General features: G+C 41.5%; 1 protein-coding gene across 3 annotated transcripts in view; it reads left to right on the top strand.

Moving 5' to 3' along the window:
- Positions 1-22,208, top strand: part of ANKRD12 (ankyrin repeat domain 12) — a 126,008-nt gene extending 103,800 nt beyond the window's left edge. For all 3 annotated transcript variants that reach the window (XM_039521486.1, XM_039521485.1, XM_039521487.1), the window contains 4 exons: positions 6,865-6,963; positions 14,580-14,723; positions 20,408-20,503; positions 20,896-22,208. In XM_039521486.1, coding sequence (XP_039377420.1) covers positions 6,865-6,963; positions 14,580-14,723; positions 20,408-20,503; positions 20,896-21,081 — 525 coding nt within the window. In that variant the 3' untranslated portion in view covers positions 21,082-22,208. The remainder of the gene's footprint in view (positions 1-6,864; positions 6,964-14,579; positions 14,724-20,407; positions 20,504-20,895) is intronic.
- The last annotated feature ends 2,428 nt before the right edge of the window (positions 22,209-24,636 follow it).

Here is a 24,636-nt window from a genome sequence, read left to right as displayed (position 1 = left end):
ACACTGACATCAGTACTAATGGCCGAGCCCATCAGGGTCTGGAGATATATCCTAGTGGAGTAGCTGATGTCCTTTGCTGAAACATCTTGGTTCAGAGGCTACACTATTCTAAGGTACTATCTTTCGAGAGAGAATACTTCCAATCCACTAGATTTTGCTGACATCAAGCGGAGACACCCTCCCCCCCACCCCCTGTCAGAAAGTGACCCTAAGGAGGATACCAGAGGCTTCTCAGTTAGGATCCTCCCCTCAAGCAAGACATGAATGGCACTGCGGTGACCTGCCTTGACCTGGCCAGTAACCTTACAACATGCCATATTGGCCTTACTGGAGAGCATGTCCCAGAGCTTATCCCCCTCTCACACATCAAGGAAAAAAGCGCTCTCTCTCTCGCTCTCTCTCAAGTGTCAGAGGGGTAGCCATGTTGTAGCCTTGCAGCATTAGAAGATTTTGTTAAATACTTCTTTGCTTTAGATTTAACCAGCTATACTGCAATGATTGCCTGGTACCTCCCTGAAATAAGAGGTATAGAAAAATGGAGGAATTTTGAAAGGGAAATTGGGTTGTTAAAAGGTCACCAGCTCCCTTCTGTGCACTTAGTTCAGATGAAGCCCTAGAACATAAAAACAGAGCAACAAAAGTGAAGGGAGTGTAGAGCGGGCATAACGCAGTATCCAAAGGCTCTTTCACAGTTTTTCCTGACAAATCCAGAACTGTATTCATCAAGTTTTGAATGAAACATTAAGCATGGCTGGGATGTAAAATGGTGTCATTAGTCATGTCACACATGATGAAGCAGGACATCAGTTTCTGTGAGCAGCTTGAGGTGGCAGAGGAACAGCAAGAACCTCTGTCCTCTCCCAAAGAATCATCGTTGTTGCCAGATGAGGCAGTGACACCAGCCCCAACAATACTGAACTCCACATGCCTAGCCAGGATTCCACTCCCAACCAACATAGGTATACTCAAGCCAGTGAAGGCACTCTGATTGTCTCAGGCCACTCTTCCTCCCACATCCAAACAAGTGGAAAGAGATACTCAGGTGCCTCGAAAGGTTTTCAGACATTTATATTTCTAACCAAATCCAGGAACTCTGGTGTTATCAATTGTGCAAGAGAAATCCAGGTCCACAAAGGACACCCCAAAGGAAAAAAGACATTAAACTAGAACTCTTCAGTTGCAAGGTGTATTCCGTTGCTTCATTACAGCTCCAGATAGTTTGCAGTCAGGCCCTGTTCACAAAATTTAACTTCCTCACCTCGGAAGGAGTCACACCCTTTCTGTCCAAGATTGCACAGGAGAATAGGGAAGAACTAAAAGACACAAAAAAAAGAGGGCCAGATGGTCACAGAAAGGCATTATGAGTGGCCATGGATGCATCCAATATAGCTATGAGATTAATGGCCACAACTATCACCATGACACTGTCCTCATGGATACTAGCAGCCAGCATTTCCAAGGAGGTACAGTTCACCATCAAGGACTGCCCTTTGAAGAGATGGAACTCTTTAGCAACAGAACAGATGAAGAGCACCATTTGCTTAAAAACTCAAGAGCCACTCTGAGTTAATTAGAGAATTACACACCGTCTTCCTTTTGAAAGCCTGTGATGAATGTTGGAATTTTGTAATATTTTTATGAACTATATATAAGACTCAGGGTACCTACCTACTTTGTATGGCCACCCATTGGATGGGACATGGTGGGGTGATGGTGGTGTTCTCCTTCCTGGGACAAGGGAGATAAGGATGGGGGTTGAATAATGTAAAATGTCTGGATTGGAACCAGATTAACAAGGACTCGCTGGAATCTACACACCATGTGAATGGAAGACCCTACGTTGACAATGGAAGAACCAAGAACTTGTCCATTAACACTTAATGAGTGGAACAGCCAAGAGCAGGCTACTTCCTTCAGTTCTCTGAAGGAAGCCGAGTAAAAAGACTGCAACTGGAAACAAAGGTATGAAGTGTCATGGGGACTCTTTTAAGGTTCATGCAGCGATCAGAGACTCACATATAGGGACAGAGAGTGAAGATGGACCTCAGAGAATCATGGCATGGCATAGCCATTGCTTCAACCAATATGGATGCTGTCTTAACTTAATGCTTTTCCCTAACTTAATGCTAATCTAATTACTCTCTGATGCTGTATTCCAACTGACTAATCAATGCTACTTTGCTTCGAAAAGGCTGCTCTCTGCAATACTTACTCAGTTGCATTGCTCCCTCAGAAGGTGGATTTGCTGTAGGAGCTCTTTGAGGGTGCTGGAGCCCAAAGGCCAAATCACAGAATCATTGAGGCTGTGTGGATGGGCCCTGGTGATCTGGCACAGTAAAGGGATTACTCCCAGGAGACTGAAGGCTGGGGCGTAGCACCAACCTGGTAAATCTGTGATAAAGCCATACAAATATCAATTCCAACAGAGGGAAAGGACACCATCCTATTCATAGGACTCACAGTCCAGGTAGCCACCAAGAAAAAGACTTTGGTGCTTCAGGAGGCTCCCATCATTCTCCTCTTCCAGATGCAGAATGTTTGACTCTAGTGTCGGGAGTTACAGTGGAGCCGGTCCAGACCCTGTCACCACCTTCAGGAACCACCTTGCCCCTTTCTGACAAATGGACACAAACATCATCAATGGCTACTCCATCCCAGCAAGAGATGGTGGTGTGCCTAAAATATTCCCAGCTAGGCCTCCTGGTGAACTTCAAAAAATAATCTCGTATCTCATCACAGATAGAGTTCATAGGAGCTGGAATTGACTCCACATTGCCCAGGGCATACCTGATCAAGGACAGGTTCCTGGTTTTGTAGTTGCTATTACTCAAGATGGAATCGAACCTGACTAAGACAGTATGGACTTGTAGTGGGCTGTTAGGCCATATGTGAGCCTGCATTTATGTGACATCATTTGCCAGACTTCATCTGCAGTTTTTACAACTCTAGTTCAGGTCAATGTATTATCTGGCAAGGTATCAGATGAACAAGAAGGTCTTAGTGCCACCTCAAGTAATTGCAAAACCTGAGATAAATAGCGAGAATCCAAGACTGTAAAAGGAGTACCACCATTCTCTGGCCTTTCCTTGACAATGCCATTAATTATGGACACATCAGGGACAGGTTGGGGAGGCCACCTGAACCATCTACCTGGTCCAAGTGCAAAGTACCTGGTCCACAAAAGATATGAAACTTCACATAAATGTCCTGTAACTCAGAACCATCAGGCTAATCTGTATGCCAATCCTTCCTGTTCTTCAAAATTCCATGGTGCAGATCCTGATGTCAAAACATGTACAATGCACTATGTATTCAAGCAAGGAGGCACTTGCTCATCACCCTTCTAGCTATGAAGCTCTGGACATGATGCCACCAACATGGGATAACTCCAATGGCTCTTCACCTCCCAGAACTTAGTAACAATCTGGAGGACTTCCTGGCAGACAATCTGTTATAAATGACAATTGCTCCCTGTGGATTCCATCATAGAGCCAATCTTCCATCCTTGGGGGGCTCCTGTGATAGGCCTGTTTTGCCACCAGGGATGCCAAGTATCTGAACTTTTGTTCCAGAGGGGTCATGAGCCTGAGACAACTACTAGGCACCACTAGCGCCACGATCATCCTTGTAGCTCCCGACTGGCCATGGCAGTCTTACTTGACTGACCTGCTAAAGTTGTCTGTTCAACTGCCTATCCAGCTCTCAGACTGCCTAGATGTGATTTCACAACACCACAGTCAGATACTCTATCCAGACCTAAAGTCACTGCATCTGAAGGCACATGGATTTTGGTTGGGTGAGACTCACGGACAGAAACTGTTCCCCACAGGTCCAAGAGATCCTGATACAGAGCAGAAAGACCTATTAAAATGGAAGAGATTCTCTGTATGGACAGCTTAACATAGCCTGGGCCTAGTGCAGATTATGATACTGAAGATCCTTGAATACTTGTTGTACTTAAAACATCCTGGCCTTTTATTCAGATTCATTAAGGTTCACCTTACAGCAGTCTCAGAGTGTTATCCACCTATATAGTCATCCTCTCACCTGACAGTATCAGGTCAGAGAACCTACTCCTACTGGGACCACAGTATCATCCTTCCAAGGCTTATGGAGGCTCCCTTCAAACCTCCTTTCAGAATGCGCCTTATATCATCTCACTCCAAAGACAGCCTTTCTAGTTGCCATCAGCTTGGCCAGGAGAGTGAGTGAACTTTAATCACTATTGACTGAACCTCCTTACGCAGCATTTCATAGGAACAAAGTGATTCTGAAACCTCACCGTAAATTCATCCCTAAGGTCTCAGAATTCTACCTGAATCAGCTGATTAACAGTCATGTTCCCAAAGCCCCACTCCATACCATGAGAGAAGTTATATACTCTGGATGTTTCCATAGCCTTACTTTATTACACTGTCTGAACCAAACTGTTCAGACTGGTTTCTCATTTATTTCTGATGGCTATTCTAAAGGTCAGGCCATCTCCTCACAGAGAATATATAAGTACTGTAGATAAACAATATATCATATGTTAGCAGTTGGCCAGTGTACGTATCCCACTGAACATAGACACACTCCACCACAGCTCAAGCGACATTCTCTGTCTGCTTTAAAAATATGCTAAAATCTGCAAAGTGGTGATGTGGAGTAACATGTCAAACATTATGCATTGTACTTAGCCACTAGATCAGGTACAAATTCCAGACAGTAGTCCTTCAATCTTTTTGACAGAATTCCGTTCGAACTCCTCATTACCACCATCCTGAGGGGATACTGCTTGCAAGTCACCTACAGTGGATCCACGCTTACACATACTTGAAGAAGAAAGAATACTTACCCTATAGTAACTGATTCTTCATGTTTTGTCAGCATCGATTCTGTGACCTGCCCTCCATCCCCACTTTTGGAGTTCTCGGCTGACACAGTCTTTGAATTATAAGAGAACTGAGGGAAACTCGCAGCCTCTCTGCCTTTTATACCCTTGCACAGGAGAGCGAGGAGGCAGAGCGCCCATGTGTGGCCTGATAGATTCTGCTTTTCAAAAGGATCCGATATCATGTGCATGAGGTACAAGTGCCCCTATAGTAAGATCCACACTGACTACATCTTGAAGAACCACAATTATTGTTGGGTAAGTAACTGTTCTATATCAACCATATAGAATAGTTCCAGTTCTTGGGTCTTTGTGTATGCTACTATATTGGGAAAAAAAACTTTTTTTTTAAATACCCTCTTAATGCCTTGGTACTTATTTATAGTATCTTAGATTATAAAGCCAGACCATACTGGGGAGTTTCAAAATTCACTATATTTACTGTGAGATTCTTGGCATGTTAGAGAACATAATTTTGAGTGTCTGGAATTTCCCTTGTTTATTAAGCAGGATTTAAGATTTCCTTTACCCCTTTTATAATTAAAAGAGATAGCCACAGCTATGAGATATGCATTAAGCCTATTTAAAAATGTGTCCATGAGTTGAACATAATTGCAAATGCTGTATGTTTTGTTCAACTGTCCAGAGACCAAATGTTTTTTCATAAAAAGTAGATACATAATGTTAGCAGTATATGTCTTTCAGGCAGTGTATATATATATTTATATGAAGTAGTAAAAGGGATTTGTTCATTACCATGGTAAACCCTGCTTCCAAAAGAGACTGCCTTCATTTTCATAATATTCTATGGTAAAAATTATTTCAGGATATCGGTCATTAAATAAATCTTTATAGATACATCACTCTTTCACAATGCCAAAAATATCCTTAATGTAACGTGTTTAGTGTGAGGTAGGTATAATACCTTGTATTCCAGAGTAGCCACACACACATCAATAGCAACGTGTGATATTAGATCAGTTTGTTAGTTTTATATACAGTGGATGATATTACTATTCATCTATAAATGTATTTCTGCTGTGCTATCTAGACACCAGTTATGGCAAACAATATTTCAGCTAGTTTTGAGTAGTCCATCCAAAGCAGTATCAAGTGTTCTTCTATTTATCAAATAGTTATGAAATATTCTGCACTGTTGGTAAGAAGCTAGGTAAAGAATAAAAATATGGAAATGCAGTATATATAAAACAAGAAAACTTTGGACAGAGTTTTTAACAAACATTTCAGGGTTCTGATGACCTCTCAGACAACTCTAATTTTGCTGTCTGGTTACTATCATGACCACAAACAATTATGTTTACAGTGTTTTGTTGTACAGACTAGTTAACTATATAATACTTATTTCCTTCATTTAAATCTGAAGCTTCCCATATAATAATAAACATGTGCAACTGCCCTCAAACTAATACTATTACAAAACAGCATACATGGAAATATATCTGAATGTTTTGCTATCTAGGAGTGGGACTTAAAAAATGAGGTCATCTACCCATTATTCAAAATCAATACCACTTCTATAAATACTTCCTTTGGACTTTCCAGTGCATTTTGTCTCATTTGTGTGTTCTAATTGCAAGATCCTTGGAATAGGGACTTTCTTCTTTTGTGTGTCTTATTCAGTCCTAAAGGCACTGTCTACACATAACAAATAATGTTTAAATAATTTACTTTCCTTTAGAACTCTTTATAATTGTTTTAAACGGCACTTAACCACAGATGGACAGATTTTAACTTTTTTTTAAAAATTAATCTTTAATTCTGTGATTTAATAAAAGGGTAGATGGTGATGTAATTAATCGATTACAACAAAAATCTGTGAATTCAGTTATGCTCTTGGGGCTGGATGATATACTTTTCCAGTGAAAAATATTCTGTTCATGCTTTTTTTTTAAAATGCATGTTTGCAATTATAAAGCCAGTCCAGGTAAACTCTATATGTTAAATTTAAATTTGTAACAATTTTTTCCTAGATTACGCCACCACCATCACTGACAGATCCACTTAAAGAACTTTTTAGACAACAGGAAGTTGTAAGGATGAAATTGCGTTTACAGCACAGTATTGAAAGGGTAAGAATACAGAAAAATGTTCATTTCCCTATTTTAAACTTTCTATATATATAACTTTCTATATATATACATTTAATCTTGTGTGTGTGTGTGTGTGTAAAATATATAATATAATTAATTAATTAAATTAACATTGCTTTTAGAAGTAAATTCCTTACACTGCTGTTTTACAATTCAGAGAAATGTTGTACACATTCATACTGCAGATCAAACTAGAATTAACACAGTATAATTTCAGTACTGTACATGAGGTAATATACACAACGGTCCTTTATATACTAACATGAGAACATGCTGCAACTTGCTGCTTATTGCAATGAAAATTTGCTCAGTTGTCCAAATAGCAGTTTCCATGTGGGAAACCAAGAAAGCAAGACATTTTTTGAATGCCAATACTTCTAGTAAAAGGCGAAAGATCCGTATTACAACTGGCATGTACTTGGTTTACTTGACAGTTTTGTACTCTGTTAAAGAAATAATAATAGTTAATAATAATAAAACTGGGTCTGAGTCGTGGTGTAATAATTCCCAACTAGAGTTTTATTCAGTTTAAAGATATATCCTAGATTACAATTGTTAACTAACATGTTTTGGTCTCCTGCTTGTTAGAATTTCACCAACATTTTTTTTTATGGCTACACTTGCAGACTTTGTGGAAGTTAGAAATGGAAAAGACCATCTATCTGTGAATGCATATTCTTTAAATGTTTATTTCAACACATTTTTTTGGGCTGTGGGCTTTAAGAAATCTGCACACTTTAGGAAGGAAAAGTCTGGGGATCTTTTAAAGTCTTTTAATCCAACAGGTTATACCAAGAAAATCAAAGAGTCTGAGGTGTTTAACTGTCCATCAGGAATGAGTACATTAACCCAGAATTTTGATTTAGGGCATTTTTTCCCAATTTTTCCTCCTTTAGACCCTTGTACACTAGATCACAAGTATTCTTGAATGAAACACATGTGAAGTTTCTAGGTCAAATTGCTTTTAAGATAACCTGAGAAAAAGCACTAGAATTTTCAGAAAGTGAAAAACATCTATTTTTTTTCTAAGATTGGTATCTTTATCAAAGACAACATATGAAACTTCAAGCACAAAGGACCTATTTTGGACAATGTAGAGGTGGGCCAGAATCTTCCTTTGAATGGAAAACTGCTTGCAACTTCAGGGAGAGGCTATTGTTTCTCCATAATATTAGCTGTTCCTTGTTTAGATTGTCTATTTACAAATCCACCCTTGTTTTCCTTTGATGGGAGTCTCTCATTCACTTTATAGCAGATTTTTTTTTTAAGCTGCTTGAACTCTAGGGATATTTGGGTCCATAAATAGAACTTCTAAATAATTTTACTTTGAGGAAAGTATAATAATTAATTCAGTTGTGATTCTACTTTAATGTTATATTGGGTCCTGATTCTGCATTGTATGTGATAAAAGTGGACTTCTGTACCAATACAGAGTTCAATGACGCTTTCTGCAAATGCAGCAGTCTATGAGCTACACAATACAGGATCATGGCCTTACTGAGTCTTTATACCTAATGAAAAAAAATTCCTTTTACTTAGCACACACAAAAAATTCTGTCTTCTCAGATGTTCTACCAAATTCTGTATATATTTAATTTGCACATTTTAGTTATTTTGATCACTGGCTGAGTGGAAATATAATGCATTGTTATGTAGATCAGGGCCAGCTCTGGGCTTTGTGGGGTCTTAAACCAAGTTACATATGAGAGCATTCTGCTCCTTTAGTACCACAAACCAGGACCGAATACCCAAAAACTAACAGCCAAAAAAAAAAAAAAGTGCAAGTACATCAGAAGCAGGAAGCCTGCTAAACAATCAGTGGGGCCACTGGACAATCGAGGTGCTAAAGGAGCGCTCCAGGAAGATAAGGCCATAGCGGAGAAACTAAATTAATACTTTGCTTGTCTTCACTGCAGAGGATAAGAGGGAGATTGCGTACACCAGAGCCATTCTTTTTAGGTTACAAATCTGAGGAACTGTCCCAGATTGGGGTGTCAATAGAGGAGGTTTTGGAACAAATGATAAATTAAACATGAATAAATCAATAAGACCAGATGGTATTCACCAAAGAGTTCTGAAGGAACTCAAATATGAAATTGCAGAACTACTAAGTGGCATGTAACCTGTCATTTAAATCAGCTTCTGTACTACATGACTATAGGATAGCTAATGTTTTAAATACTTTTAAAAGGCTCCAGACACAATCCTGACAATTACAGGCTGGGAAGCTTAACTTCAGTAGTAGGCAAATTAGTTGAAACTATAGTAAAGAACAGAATTATCAGACACACAGATGAACACAATTTGTTGAGGAGGCGTTAGTGTGGCTTTTGTAAAGGCAAATCATGCCTGACCAATCTATTATAATTCTTCGAGTGAGTAAAATGATTTTTAGTCTTTGTCTCAGACTTCATGAAACTGCAGAAGCAATTTAGAGTGTTTTTTCCAGTCTTCTCCATGTTGTTCTTTAGGGAGTTTATTGCATCTTGCTTTGCAAGACACTGTTGCAACTAGCTGTTTGGGTTAACAAACATGGACAAGGATGATCTAGTGGATATAATGTACTTAGACTTTCAGAAGGCCTTTGACAAAGTCCCTCACCAAAGGCTCTTAAGCAAAGTAAGCATTCATGGGATAAGAGGGAAGGTCCTCTTGTGGATCAGTAACTGGTTGAAAGACAGAAAACAAAGGGTAGGAATAAAGGGTCAGTTTTCAGAATGGAGAGAGGTAAATAGTGGTGTCCCCCAGGGATCCGTACTGGTACCAGTGCTGTTCAGTATATTTATAAATGATCTGGAACAAGGGGTAAAAGTGATGTGGCAACATTTGCAGATAATATAAAATTACTCAAGATAGTTAAGTCCAAAGCAGACTGCAAAGAGTTGCAAAGGGATCTCACAAAACTGAGTCACTGGGCAACAAAATGCCAGATTAAATTCAATGTTGATAAATGCAAAGTAATGCATAGTGGAAAACATAATCCCAACTATATGTACAAACTGATGGGGTCTAAATTAGCTGTTTCCACTTAGGAAAGAGATCTTGGAATCATTGTGGATAATTCTTTGAAAACATCCGCTCAATGTGCAATGGCAGTTAAAAGAGCTAACAGAATGTTGGGAGCCATTAGGAAAGGGATAGATAATAAGACAGAGAATATAATAATGCTTCTATATAAATCCATGGTTTGCCCATACTTTGAATACGGTGTGCAGTTCTGGTCACCCCATCTCAAAAAGGATATATTAGAATTAGAAAAGTTACAGAAAAGGACAACAAAAATGTTTAGGGGTATGGAACAGCTTCCATATGAGAAAAGATTAAAAAGACTGGGACTTTTTGTCTTGGAAAAGAGAGGACTAAGAGGAGGATATAATAGCAGTCTATAAAATCATGAATGGTGTGGAGCAAATGAATAACAAATTGTTATTTATTCCAGTGGCTTTCAACCATTTTTCATTTGAGGACCCCTTTGGAAATTTTCAATGGATGTGCAGACCTCTTTAGAAATCTGTTGTCGGTTGAATTCTGTTCAGTCTGTTTTTTAAATCTTTCATGGACTCCTTAGACATAGTTGGGTATGCGGACCACAGGTTGAGAACCAGTGGGTTACTCCTTCACATTATACAAGAAACAGCTTTCACCCAATGAAATTAATAGGCAGCAGGTTTAAAACAAACAATAGGAAGTACTTCTTCACACTAAACAAGTCAACCTGTGGGACTTGTTGCCGGGGATGTTGTAAAGGCCAAAACTATATCTGGGTTCAAAAAAGAACTAGATAAGTTCATGGAGGATAGGTCCATCAGTGGCTATTAGCGAGGATGATCAGGGATGTCCCCCATGCTCTGAGTGTCCCTAGCCTGCGTTTGCCAGAAGCTGGGAGTGGACAACAGGGGATGGATCACTTGATGACTGCTTGTTCTGTTCATTCCCTCTGAAGCATCTAGCTTTGGCTCATATCAGAAGACAGGATACTGGGCTGGTTGGACCACTGGTCTGACCCAGTATGACCGTTCTTATGTACCCATAACTACCTCATGCTTTTGCAACATCATCTCTTTTCCCTGCATTTTTACTAGAGGGTTGCACGCTTTGTTGCTTTCATAGGCTGAACTTGTACACTCAGTCAGCGAGAACAACATATTAAGCATATAAGAAATTCTGTTTCCTGCAGCACCAAATAGACACACTGGTACAGATTTTCCTCTCATAGCAGTGGAAATCAGGTTTCTCCAGTGTTCCAATTTTCACCAAAATCAATAAGGTTTTGCACATTGATGCATAAAATATTCCCTGAAATTTTGGAATTGATTGGCTGCATGGTGCCACAACCCTTCAACCTGAAGCTTATGTGATTGTTAAGGATTCAGTAGAATTGTCTGTTGTTGGCAGGTGGTAGGAGGGGAAGGGGCAGGAACACAGACTCTACTCCTGAATGCAAATACCCAGCCCTCCTAGAGCACTGCCATCTGAGGATCTTAGAGTACTTTATAGGTCTCAGGGAATTCACTTCCCATCCCCTTTGGCCTACAGGGGACAGAAGAACATAAGATTCATTGCAGTCAGTTTCTGCAGATCTCCCCATTCTGTCCCTGACTTCACCACCACTCAGGCTTACAAATTCCATGTTGGCTTTTACTCCCCCACGTTGCCTCCACCCAAACTCAGGTTGCCATTGAATCCTCTCTGTTCTCCGTCCCCAGGCCCCCCCACCTATCCACACACACATGCCTGGATTCCGGCCGTGGTCATCTCCCTTGACTACTGCAGCAGATTCCTCTCTGACCTCACTGCCTCTCTCCTTACTTCCCCTCAGCTCAGCCAAAGTGCTACTCCTAAAATCACCTTCCTCCCCTGATGCTCTGCTTATGTCAATCAGTTCTTCAGATCTCTATGCTGCACTCCCTATGCCTGCTGCATGAAGATCAGACTTCTCACCCAGCTCAACTCCTGCCTCCATCTCATCTGCATTCACCCAAGCCTCCCTGCTTATCACCCCATTGTATGCCCTTGAATGCCGCCCCCACCCCCATTTTTCTGCATGGAACAATCTTGCCTCCTTCCCATATCATGTGACTTCCTGCTCTTCCTTCACATCTCTCCCAAGAGCTCATTTCTCTTGCGAGAGACTTCTGTCAGTTTCCTGCAAACAATCCCTGGTGCGCTCTGTGGGACTTAAATGTTCAAATGGGTCTGAGACTGTTTTCTTATGTGTCAGCTACATCTTGCCAGAAGCAGTTCTGCATTGTTGATACAAACATCTCTGGCACTTTTGTAGTCCAACCTGTGCGGCCAGTAAGAGAGTGCAGTATATTAAGATGCTGCTGCCTTGTGATGCATTAGGCAGCTTTTAGGAATCTGGTGCCTGCAGCACCAAATGGGCCCTCTGTGGGCCTGAAAGATGGAAATCAAGCTCTTCTGGCTTTTCAGTTTTCACCAGAATCAATAGAGTTCTGCCCATTGATGCTTATAACATTAACTGAAAGGCTGGAATTTGTCAGATGCAGTGTTCAAAAGTTATCACATATAGACACAAACAAAGAGAGAAATGCCATTGAGTTGAGTGTTGGTCCTTGTTCCACTCAGCCAGCTAGATTTACCATAATATGATGCATAGGGAACTATGCAGCTTCTGAGTGGTCTTCAATGGATTTTTGTAGAATGTAATTATCTGCATGCTTAGTGGTTTTAACTATAAGGAAAATGTGTTTTCCAAAGACTTTAGTGGCTCCTTGCAGATGCCTTAAGTATGTTAATATTGCTCTGTAAAGCCCTATTTGTCAGAGTCCTAGTTATCTGAGAAATTGCCTCTGTTTCCCTACTGTGCCACAATATTTGAAGTCAGATTATTATTAATTATTTGTATTACTACAATACTTTAGTCCCTATATTTAAAGGTTTGGGGGTCTACTGGCAAGGCATTTTCAGGGCAGGGGCCCTCAACTTTTGAATTTTCTTTCCTCATTGGTCCATCTGAATCAAAGTTTGTGGACCTTCAAGGCACAGTGTGTTTAAAATAAATCTCTCTCTTTGATTCAGATGGACCAATGAGGAAAGAAAATTCAAAAGTTATGGGGCCCTGCCCTGAAAATGCCTTGCCAGTAGACCCCCAAACCTTTAAATATAGGGACTAAAGTATTGTAGTAATACAAATAATTAATAATAATCTGACTTCAAATATTGTGGCACAGTAGGGAAACAGAGGCAATTTCTCAGATAACTAGGACTCTGACAAATAGGGCTTTACAGAGCAATATTAACATACTTAAGGCAGACCTTTGCCTAATGGGGGAATATGTTTTTGGATCTATGTCCTTGCATTGATTACAGCCAATGTAACTACATTTTATATTATTTTTAAATTAGGGCTGTCAGGTGATTAAAAAATTTAATTGCAATTAATCGTGCTGTTAAACAATAATAGCATACCATTTATTTAAATATTCTTGGATGTTTTCTACATTTGCAAATGTATTGATTTCAGTTACAACGCAGAATAAAGTGTACAGTGCTCACTTTATTTTTTATTACAAGTATTTTCACTGTAAAAAACAAAGAAATAGTATTTTTCAGTTAATCTAATACAAGTACTGTAGTGCACCTCTTCATCATGAAAGCTGAATTTACAAATGTAGTATTATGTATAAAACCCCCCAGCATTCAAAAATAAAACAATATAAAATTTTAGAGCCTGAAAGTCCACTCAGTCCTACTTCTTGTTCAGCCAGTCACTCAGACAAACAAGTTTGTTTACATTTGCAGGAGATCATGCTGCCCGCTTCTTGTTTACAATGTCACCTGAAAGTGAGAACAGGTGTTCGCATTGCACTGTTTTAACAGGCATCGCTAGATATTTATGTGCCAGATATACTAAAGATTCGTTTGTCCCTTCATGCTTCAACCACCATTCCAGGGGACATGCATACATGCTGATGACAGGTTCTGCTCGATAACAATCCAAAGCAGTACAGACTGACGCATGTCTATTTTCATTATCTGAGTCAGATGAGATAAACATTTGAAATTCAAGCAGACCACATTACGGTAATTCTGAACTTAGTCATTAAATAGAAAGAGAGTACTCAAGACTAAACAATAAAAGATTTTACTCGGACCCTTATTGTTCAAGCCTAAAAATAGAGAGCAAATACTGTCAAAAACAATTTTAAAAGTAGACCAGAACATTTTTTTAGGCCCTCATAAAACACAAAAGTTATTGAGGATCCCATTTATTATAATAGGGCATATTGCTTCTATTTTAAATTATACTTTCAGAGGTTTCAATTTAATTCAGTGGCATCATCAAGTAGAGCCACACCTTTAGGTTTCTAATGAAATTTCTAGAATGAAAGTTCACAAAAGTTATTTTATTTTTCTTTAGAAATCTCATGACATTCAAAATGACAGAATGTAAATGTTATCAAGGTAGAAAAATAGGGGAATGTTGCATTTTCTCACTAAAGGCCTCAAAAAAAAAATAAAAAAAAAAAAAGCCTGAAAAGAATTTTGGTGTGCAAATATTTTTACAAATGCAAATTCAAATGACAATTTATGAAGTATTCAGCTATATGTTAATATTTTTATCCAATTAGGAAAAGCTTATTGTATCCAACGAACAAGAAGTTCTGCGTGTCCATTATCGAGCTGCAAGAACTTTAGCTAATCAGACGTTACCATTCAGTGCCTGCACCGTACTGCTGGATGCTGAAGTATATAATGTGCCCCTGGACTCTCAGGTAAGAGGAGACTTGTTTTAGGATTTCAGAGCATCCAGTTAGATGATTTTCCTATTACTTATCTTTGATAAGTACTTTTACGTCTGACTTGAGAGAAGATATTGGGTAATATCCTGTTACCATTGAAATCAATGGCAAAACTTCCTTTGACTTCCTGGGTGTCTGGAGCATGGATAATGGTGCGATTTTGCACAAATGCTAACTGGAAAAGCTTTGTGGAGAAACTCATACGATACCTTCCTGCCCTGTGTATGGCAATAATTAGTTATTTGAAAAGTGAAAATCCCTCACTTTTATGAACAGTAAAATTCACCAAATAATTTTAAAGTCATTAGCCATATTTGTAGTTAAACAAGCCATGGTAAAGATCAGATCTCATGTTTTAGGGCATAAACTATTCGCCTCTACAGCTGAGGAGGGATTTCTTCTCCCTAGACAGCATTGCACAATTAACTAGGTTTATTATAGGGGCTTGTTGCCTTCTTTCCATAATTACTGGAGTAGGATACTAGACTCATAGACTAAAGACCTGATCCAGTATTTCATATAATCTATTTAGATTATTTGCTATTATGGTTGCTACCATAAGTTTTAGGGGGTTTTGTTTGTTTCTTTTTGTTTTTTGTTTTTAAGGGATGGGTGGGGGCGGGGATTCCAGTGTGGTATAAGAAATGAAGCAGAAGCATATATCAGAACAATATTTACATAAGAAAAAAACTTGTATAGTGTTTAATGTTTTAATTTCATTCAATGTTTTAAGAGATTTGTGATACTTTAAAATACTCTTCAATAGTCTAGTACCTGGTGAAAGAGTGTGGCAGTTTTGTATTGTAAAATATCTGCTTGTTCCCTGAGGAATTTTTGAAGTATAGCGGTATAGTCTTTCACTGAAGGAGTACAGTGGTGATGTTTTTTCTTTTGGTTTTTGTTCAGTTGTTTAGTGTTTATATACCTTATTCTATTAACTATACTCTTCTTTGTCATAAAAATTTATAGTTGCAAATGTGAAGATCTTTGACACTGCCAACTGAAAGACTGTCTTCGTAAAAGCATACCATGGTCATGGGCGCCAACTTATATGGGCTCCTGGGGCTAAAGCCCCAGGAATATTCACAGTCAGGGGCTCTGCTCCACCAATATTTGGAGCTAGGTTTCTCCCCTGCTTGGAGCGCCCCTCCTGCCCGCGCCTCTCACCCCCCCCCCGCCGCCGCCAGGGCTGGAGCTTCCCCCCACCCACCCCCACCCCGGAGCTTCCCTGCCTGAACGTAAAGAGCGCGCAGCGCGCGTCTCTCTCCCTTGCTGCTGCCGCCGCCTAAGGGCTACAGCATAACAACAGTGCAAGCTGCTGGTGCTGTAGCACCTCAGGAGGGGGAGGGGAGTGGAGGGGGCCGTGCCGTGCTTGGCAGCCCTCCCCTCCCCCTACCTGGAGGTGACGCGAAGGGGACTTCCGGCCAGGAGACGGACATCACTCACCTTAGCAGCTGCTGGGGCTTCCGTGAGTGTTTGACCCTATGATTCCCCCCTGCCTGAGGCCCAGCCCCCACTCCTGCCCAACGCTGGGGAAGGGGGGGCAGCCCCACCCCCTCCCACCGTCCCCCAGTGAAGCTATGGTGAGGGGCAGCAGGCTGCAGCAGGGGTCAGGGAGGCAGGAAGCCATATGTGAAGGCAGTGCCCCTCCCCTCCAGCACCCACCCACCACAGGGCAGATGGGGGAGGGGGTTCATAGACCTACCTGAGCAGCTGGGGCTTGGGTGTATTTTGTGACAACTTGCCCTCCCTGTCCGTCCGTCCCAGCCACCACCCTGCAGCCCCTCCACTCCTGCCCCGCGCTGGGGACGGGGAAGCCCCCCCCATCCCCTACCCCCAGTGAGGCGCAGCAGGCTGCACAGGGGAGGCAGGAAGCCACATGTGAAGGCAATGCCTTCTCCCCCAGCGCCCACCAACCCACCCGCCACAGGAGGGATGGGAGAGGGAGGCTTCCTAGACCTGAGCAGCTGGGGCTTGGGTGAATTTTATGACACCCTGCTCCCCCACCCCATAGCCGCCACCCTGCAGACCCCACTTCTGCCCCATACTGGGCAAGGGGCAGCCCCATCCACAGTGAAGTTATGGTGAGGGGCAGCAACATGGAAGGCCACCAGTGATGGCAACCCCCCCCCACCCAGTACCCATCATAGGGGAGGTGAGTGAGCTTTCTGGACCTGAGAGGGGCCCTAGGAGCATGTGCAGTGACTGTGGTGCAGAGTGAGTGTGCTGTGGGGAGCATGGGGGGAGAGGAGGGGTCCCTCCCCTAGAGCTTGCTGCTGCCAGTGGTGGTGATGGGGAGTCCTCTCTGGCCCTAGCCCTGGGGCAGCCTGTCTGCACCCCAAGTTCCTCATCCTCAGCCCTGCCCCACCCCAAAGCCTGCACCCCCAGCACCAAGCACGCTCCTGCACTGTGAACCCCTCATCCCCAGCCCCACCCCAGAACCCTCACCTGAGGGGAAAAACATGCAACTTAAATTTGGTGGTCAGTTTGGAGTATCATTTGTATTTAGCACAATATTTGATTATTTTACACCCTTCAAAGTATGTAACTGGTCGTATACAGGTGTTACGAAGTGGGAATGTGCTTAATGTTTTCTCTGAATACTGTCTGTGTGCCTCAGTTTCCCCAATGCATTTCTTAAGGCTCTAGATGGTGGGATAAGGGGGTATGATTGTTGTAAAGCCCTAGAGGGCCAGTGTGATGCTGTCTGCACAGAGAATGGCCGACACCCTGTCTCCAGGCAACTGATGGCCTGGCCCCCCCCCCTGCAAAGGTGCCAGCTGAAGGTGTTGGAGACAAAGAGATCAGGTGACCTCCTCGCCCAGGAAAGGAACTGAGCAGAGAGGAGTGGGGGCTGGAGGGGGTTTGGGAGTCTGGAGCTGGCTGGGGACCAGGCGTGAAGTGCAGACAAGGGGGGTCTGGCTCACTGCCCCCAGAATGGACCCGGCCGAGGGGTCCAGTTCACTGTACCTACAAGCTCTGTTTTAGACCCTGTTCCTGTCATCGAATAAACCTCTGTGTTACTGGCTGGCTGAGAGTCACATCTGACTGCAAAGTGGGGGGGCAGGACCCTGTGGCTTCCCCAGGACCCCGCCGGGGCGGGCTCACTGTGGGAAGGGCACAGAGGGGCAGAGGATGCTGAATGCTCCAAGGAGAGACCCAGGAGGTGAAGCCGTGTGAGCTTCTTGCCCTGAAAAAGTCTGCTCCAAGGGGGAGGAGGCTCCCCAAAGTCCTGACTGGCTTTGTGAGGAGCAGTTCCAGAGCAGCGCCCAGGGACTCCGTGACACCCGGTACCCACCACAGGGGAGGCGAGTGGGCTTTCTGGACCTGAGAGCGTCCCTAGGAGCATATGCAGTGACTGTGGTGCAGAGTGAGTGTGCTGCGGGGGGGAGCCCTGCCCCACCCAGTCCCTGCACCCCCAGCACCCCAACCCTGAGCACCGTCCTGCACTGTGAACCCCTCATCCCCAGCCCAACCCCAGAGCCCTCACCTGAGGGGGAAAACGTGCAACTTAAATGTGGTGGTCAGTTTGGAGTATCATTTTGTTTAGCACGATACTTGACTATTTTACACCCCTTTAAAGTATATAACTAGTCGTATACAGGTGTTACAAAGTGGGAATGTTCTTAATGTTTTCTCTGAATACTGTGTGGGTGCCTCAGTTTCCTCTCTGCATTTCTCAAGGATCTAGATGGTGGGATAAGGGGGTGTGATTGTTGTAGAGCCCTAGAGGGACAGTGTGAGCTGTCTGCACAGAGAATGGCTGAAACCGTGTCTCCTGGTAACTGATGGCCTCGGCCACTCTCCTGCAAGGTGCCAACTGAAGGTGTTGGAGAACAGGGAGATCGGGTGGCCTCCTAATGCCTGGAAAAGAGACAAAGGCCAGAGGAGGTCAGTGCCTGTGCGGACTTCTGGAAAGTGCACGGTGTGGAAGGGGATGCTGTGATGCTTTGGAACAACTCCATACAAAGCCAGTCAGGACTCTGGGGGAGCCTCCTCTCTCGGAGCATACTGTCTCCAGGGCAAGAAGCTTACACCTTCCTGGGTCTGACCTCGGAGCATTCAGCATGCCCTTCCACATCATGCACTTTCCACAGCGAGTCTGCCCAGGCGGGTCCTGGGGCAACCAGAGGTCCCTGCACCCCAACTCTGCAGTCAGATGTGACTCTCAGCCAGACAGTAAAACAGAAGGTTTATTAGATGACGGGAACACGGTTTAAACAGAGCTTGTTGGTACAGAAAACAGAACCCCTCTGTCAGGTCCATCTTGGGGGGTGGGGAGCCCAGAACCAAGTTCTGGGTCTCTCCCCATTTCCCCAGCCAGCTCCAAACTGACACTCCCTCCTCTGGCCTCTGTCTCTCTTCCGGACAAGGAGGCCACCTGATCTCTTTGTCCCCAACACCTTCAGTTGGCATCTTGCAGGGGAAACTGAGGCACCCACACAGTATTCAGAGAAAATATTAAGAACATTCCCACTCCATCACAACAGGTGCAACAAAATATAATACTGTATATTGAAGTAGGCAAGTGCTGCTTCTGACTTTCCACTTTTAATTGACCCTTGTAATCTTGTGGCACTGACGCGTTGTAGCTTCATTTTATATCGGCTTACGGGGCGGGAGTGGGGGGGCACCACCATTTTGGGCCCCACCAAAAATTATACAAACCTGCCGCCTATGACTATGGTTTCCCAAGTTTTCATTCTCAATGTACAACATTTGTTAAAAATAAGCAGTAAACTCTGAGACTACTCTGCATATTTAATTATGTGTGGAATGACACTAAAGTTTGCTGCTGTCATGGTTCTGAATATGCTTACACATTATGAGCCTTCCATGAACAGGGCGATGCTTGCCACCAGTGCCACCTAGTGGTCAGGCATGGGTGTGGCAGGTTGTCTTCTTCCCTGACATCCCCCCCTTTACAGTTATAGTTCTGTCTTGTGGGTCTGTCCCTCCTTTTGTGGATCAGCCTCCCCCACCCCCCAGAGGGCCACATGTCCCAGTCCACCCCTTTTGGGGTATACAAAAAGAAAGTCCAATCACAGAGAAGTCTTTCAGCACCTGCAAGGGCTTCAGGGCTTTCACCTTAGTTTGGGGACTGGGGGATCTGGGTTCTTGATCAGCCCGGTTCTTCCCATTGTGGATTTTCCACTGAGGTAAAGGTCCCTGTTGTCATATCTTTTGGAGTTGGTAGGGGAGCACCGGGTCTGATCCAGGGCCCAATGGTGGGCAGTTAAGTTCTGCCATTTGGGGTGCTAAGCAGCTGCCTCCCGAGATCACTTCCTACCTAAGTCCCCTTTTTCCCCATGGGGTAAATTTAAGAACCACAAATAAAGTTTCTGGCCTTTGTAATGAGTCACCAATCTCTTCTTTGCAGGCTTTGTCAGGGCTGTTTTGCCATGTCTCCGGCAACAAGAGTTCCTTGGCCATACTTGCTCAGAGCAGAGGTCTGCTCTCTTCCACTGTCTGCTTCCCTTTTTAAACTCCATCTCTCGCTTGTGCAGACTTTGCAGGTGTAACAGGACATGGCCATCTGTGCCCAGAACTTCTTTTTAACCCCTTATTCTCCAGTATTGTAACAGGAGTAAGTAATGGTTAACAACTTGCATTACTTCATTATTTGAAAAACTGTTTCTAATGTGCTTCTTTTCTAGGCGGATGACAATAAAACATCAGTTAGGGATCGATTTAATGCAAGGCAGTTCATGTCATGGCTACAAGATGTAGATGATAAATTTGACAAATTAAAGGTATGTATCTGCATTTGTCCTTTCAAAGCCAAAAAATTAGACTACAAATGAAACTACAAAGATGAGATGAATAAGCATGGTAAACTTTTTTGAGTGCAATACCATAAATTATTATAGTAATGTAAGGTGCATTTAAAAGAAAAAAATCATAATCTTGAGCAGCTTACTGTTATGTTGATATGTAAAGAAATTATTTGGTGGAAGAATCTGTTTCGTTAGTTTTAATTAACTATCCATATATAATTAAGCCAAGTAAATATTATATTAGATATGTATTTCAGCTTTCTAAAGTTCCCTTTAAAGGTCTCTGGTGTTACTTAAATGCAATTTTCTTTTTAAAATGTTTGTTTTAAATATTTGAAAACATTAACCTAATTTTTCATTTTGAATAGACATGCCTTTTGATGAGGCAACAGCATGAAGCAGCAGCTTTAAATGCTGTACAGAGACTGGAATGGCAGCTTAAACTACAAGAACTTGATCCTGCTACGTACAAATCTATCAGCATTTATGAAATTCAGGAGTTTTATGTTCCTCTTGTTGATGTTAATGATGATTTTGAATTGACACCTATATGACAGCTGGCTGTCTCTTTCAATGGAGACAGCCTGAGAGAAATGGACAGCAATGAGCAGAAATGTATGCATCTCTTGAGGTATAGCACTTAATTCTGTGGAATATCTCCTTGCCCAATAATCGAGGTATTCTTTCAGACAAATAGTTCACAAAGGCTTGTTAAATATGGTAAATGGATGATAGTAAATACTGTTTCATTTAGTGATAAATGACAATTATATTGGATGGTAGTTCCAAAAAGCAGTTTCCCAATAAATGCCATTATTTATATTTTAAAAGTTAACTACAACTTTAGAGCATATTCATTGAAAAGATGACAAGATACAGTGAGTTAACAGCGCTGGAAGTTGTTAACGAGTTACATAACCACTGAAAAGCATTTGATATTTAATAAAGCCTGCTTTAAAGCTTTGTATTATGAAACTTCAGTAACAGTTGAACTCCCACAGAAAAACAATGACAGTCTGTGGAAGAAATACAAGATTTGGAAGGAAAAAAGTCTGTTCATTTTATTATATTTGTAAATTTGTACAGTTTTCTTTTGGAAAAGATGTAATATTGTTGTCATTTTTAAATAACTTATTTTATACATATTGTGAAAATGTAAATAGTCTTGTAATTAATGTTGAAAATGTACAAAAATAGATATTTTAACTGTAAAACTGTTTTGTCTAATGTTTTATTGGACCAAAGTTGTAGTTTTTATTAAGTGTAGTGTATTTCTGGTTGGCAGTTCTTTTAGTAAGGTATGTGTTTGAGTTAGCTGCTTGTTTCATCACCATAACTGTAAAAGATTTGAAACTGAATGGTGTTGCATGCTTCACTCAACTTAACTCCTTTACTTCAGTAACTGATACCTAAATAATTGTAATATTTACAAAACCACATTTCATATTAGTCTGCTATTGTAATGCCATACCTGTGACTTACTATGACAAAAATATTTTTGTTTAAACTAAAACACCTTTTGCTCTTATATGGTGGTCTCACAATAGAGCCTATTTTTTTCCCAACAAAATGCCTTTGAATGAAAATTCTTAAATTGTACATTGTCTATTTTAATATTTACCTATGGAAGGATATGTAAATAGTTGTAAATATGTTTAATAAATTTTATTGGTCATGTTAACAAATGCTTGGATTTTTTTTACTGAAATTAAATCTTGAAGCTTTAGATACTATTTAACAAAAATATTTTAAAATGTGATAAGAATTGATTTAGAATTTGATAGTGAAAGGGTCCAGAGAGAAAGTGTGTGTGTGTGTGTATGTGTATAAATATATATACTTTTTATATACACCTTTGCAGTAGTTTATGAACAGCTGATGATCAGGTCAGTTTTTATCACTATCATAGTCATGTAAGGGTTGAGAGCAGAAATAACAGAAAAACTATAGAAACTATAGAAAAACTTCCCTGTGTTATGACATTTAACACTTTTATAATCATTAGCACTATTAATGTGTGGGGTAATGAAGTTTTTATTGGTAGGAGGTTACAGATAGTTGTGAAAATATTTTTGTACTATCTAGTGCGGGAAATATTCAAGAATACTTTGGATCTGATATCTGCAACTGAGATTACATTTGAAAGTATTGCCTTCTAAAAAAGAGTTTATCTGAGAGAAACTGGCTAGTTGGAAAGCTGTTATAAGTATGGAGGGTAGAACTTACAGGAGCTGTTTAGTTATTTGGTGAAATACACAATATTATGCCATGTGCCTGTATGAATGCAGAATGTACTTGTTTTCAGATGATGAAAAAACAAACTGAACAGACTGACATAATATCAGGGACTCAGTTGTGTAGGTCTTAACTTAGGCCCATTCCAGGACAAGACACGAACTCAAACAGAATAGGGCTACACTTTGTGCCAACTACAAAAAGTAATTAAATAATTTTAAACTTCCACACTATACACCTACCCTTTTTCAACTTGCATTTACGTTCACAAAGATCAAGAAAGTAACAATCTATTAGAACAATAACGAGTAACTTAAAACTATGGGTGGTGAAATCCTGGCTCTATTGAAGTCACTAGGGCCAAGATTTCACCATGGCATGTATTATAAACTTGCTGAACATCAAATGGTTATGTGGCTTCCTCTCCAGGACTCAAGTTTAAGAGGCTTTGCTATCCATTGTCCAATGGGTAATAGTAACAATAACCTGTCTGGTCTAGGGCACGCAAAGGAAGAAGCATGGCTCATGGAAAAAAGTCCCATTCAGACCTCACATTCCATGTAAATGTTGTAAGAGCTATAAGATGTTTGCATCCTAGAGGTATTACCAGGCAGAACACATCCAGTCCAGTGCTTTTAGTAACTTATTTAAACTGGTTAGAGGACCAGAAGCCAGAAACTCCTCTTAACTCTGATCTGCTGTTCCTTTTAAAAGAGAGAAGACTTATTGTCCTCAGTTTCCCACTGCACATAAAAGGTACATTTTCTTGTGGATGGGTTAAGCAGAAATGCAATTATCCTGAGGAAAGGATTGTGTCCTCTAGTGTTGCAGTTCCTTGTAACAAATAAGGGCTGTTGGCCATCAAGCTCTCTAGTGAATGCTCAGCTCTCCCAGGTTTTGTTCCAGTTGTTGAGTTTCTCTAGATTGCCTTCTAATCCATCGTACAAGGATTTCTTATATACGTCTTACCACATACCCCATTAAGAGTGTTGGTGTGGTTTAAAAAATAATCAGGCTGAAAATAACCACCATTCATGGTAGTGGAAAAGGCCTTATTTCATAGATTGTAGTCAGACTTCTTCAGGAAGATGTCTTACCCCAAATTCCCAATTTTTTTATCCTAGGGATCAAGTATGTCACCCTGGCACCTAACAGTCACATGTGTAGCAGGTTAAACCTCTAATGCAGGGATCAGCAACCTTTGGCACGTGGCTTGCCATGGTAAGCGCCCTGGTAAGCACTGTGGCAGCCCGGGCCAGTTTGTTTACCTGCTGCATCCACAGGTGCAGCTGATTGCGGCTCCCACTGGCCACGGTTCACCGCTCCAGGCCAATGGGGGCTGTGGGAAGCGGTGCAGGCTGAGGGATGTGCTGACCGGGAAGTAGAAACAAAAGTGAAACTGAGCAGCATATTCCAGAAGTCTTGAAGTCTTTCTGAGTGTAGCCTTCCTTGATTTAAGATCTACCATACCATTCTCTTCCTAGAAGGGAAAACCTATAATGGCAGCAGGCCTTAAAAGAGACCCAGTTTGGGAATAAGAACCATTCAAGAAATATATGTTTGCTGATGATGTTTTAAAGAAAGTCACACCAGTGAACTGGTGGAAGTCACTTAAGCACTTGGATTCAGAAACTGTTGAAGTGATAATCTCACTTTTAACAGCAGTAGCTTCTTCTGCTGGTATAGAAATAATATTTTCTTTTTTTAGACTAATTCATTCCAAATTGAGAAATCGTTTGTGACCTGAAAAAGCAGGAAAGCTTGGTTTTCTTTTCCAGATTATGAACAAACAGGAAAATGAAGGTAAAGATGACTGAGTTAGCTGCAGAAGCCAATATTTTAAGTTTTGCATGTTGACCTGGCTGACATTTGAT

Source organism: Mauremys reevesii, linkage group 2 (assembly GCF_016161935.1).
Source record: "Mauremys reevesii isolate NIE-2019 linkage group 2, ASM1616193v1, whole genome shotgun sequence".
NCBI lineage: Eukaryota > Metazoa > Chordata > Testudines > Geoemydidae > Mauremys > Mauremys reevesii.
This window is presented reverse-complemented; position numbering and strand designations above follow the sequence as displayed.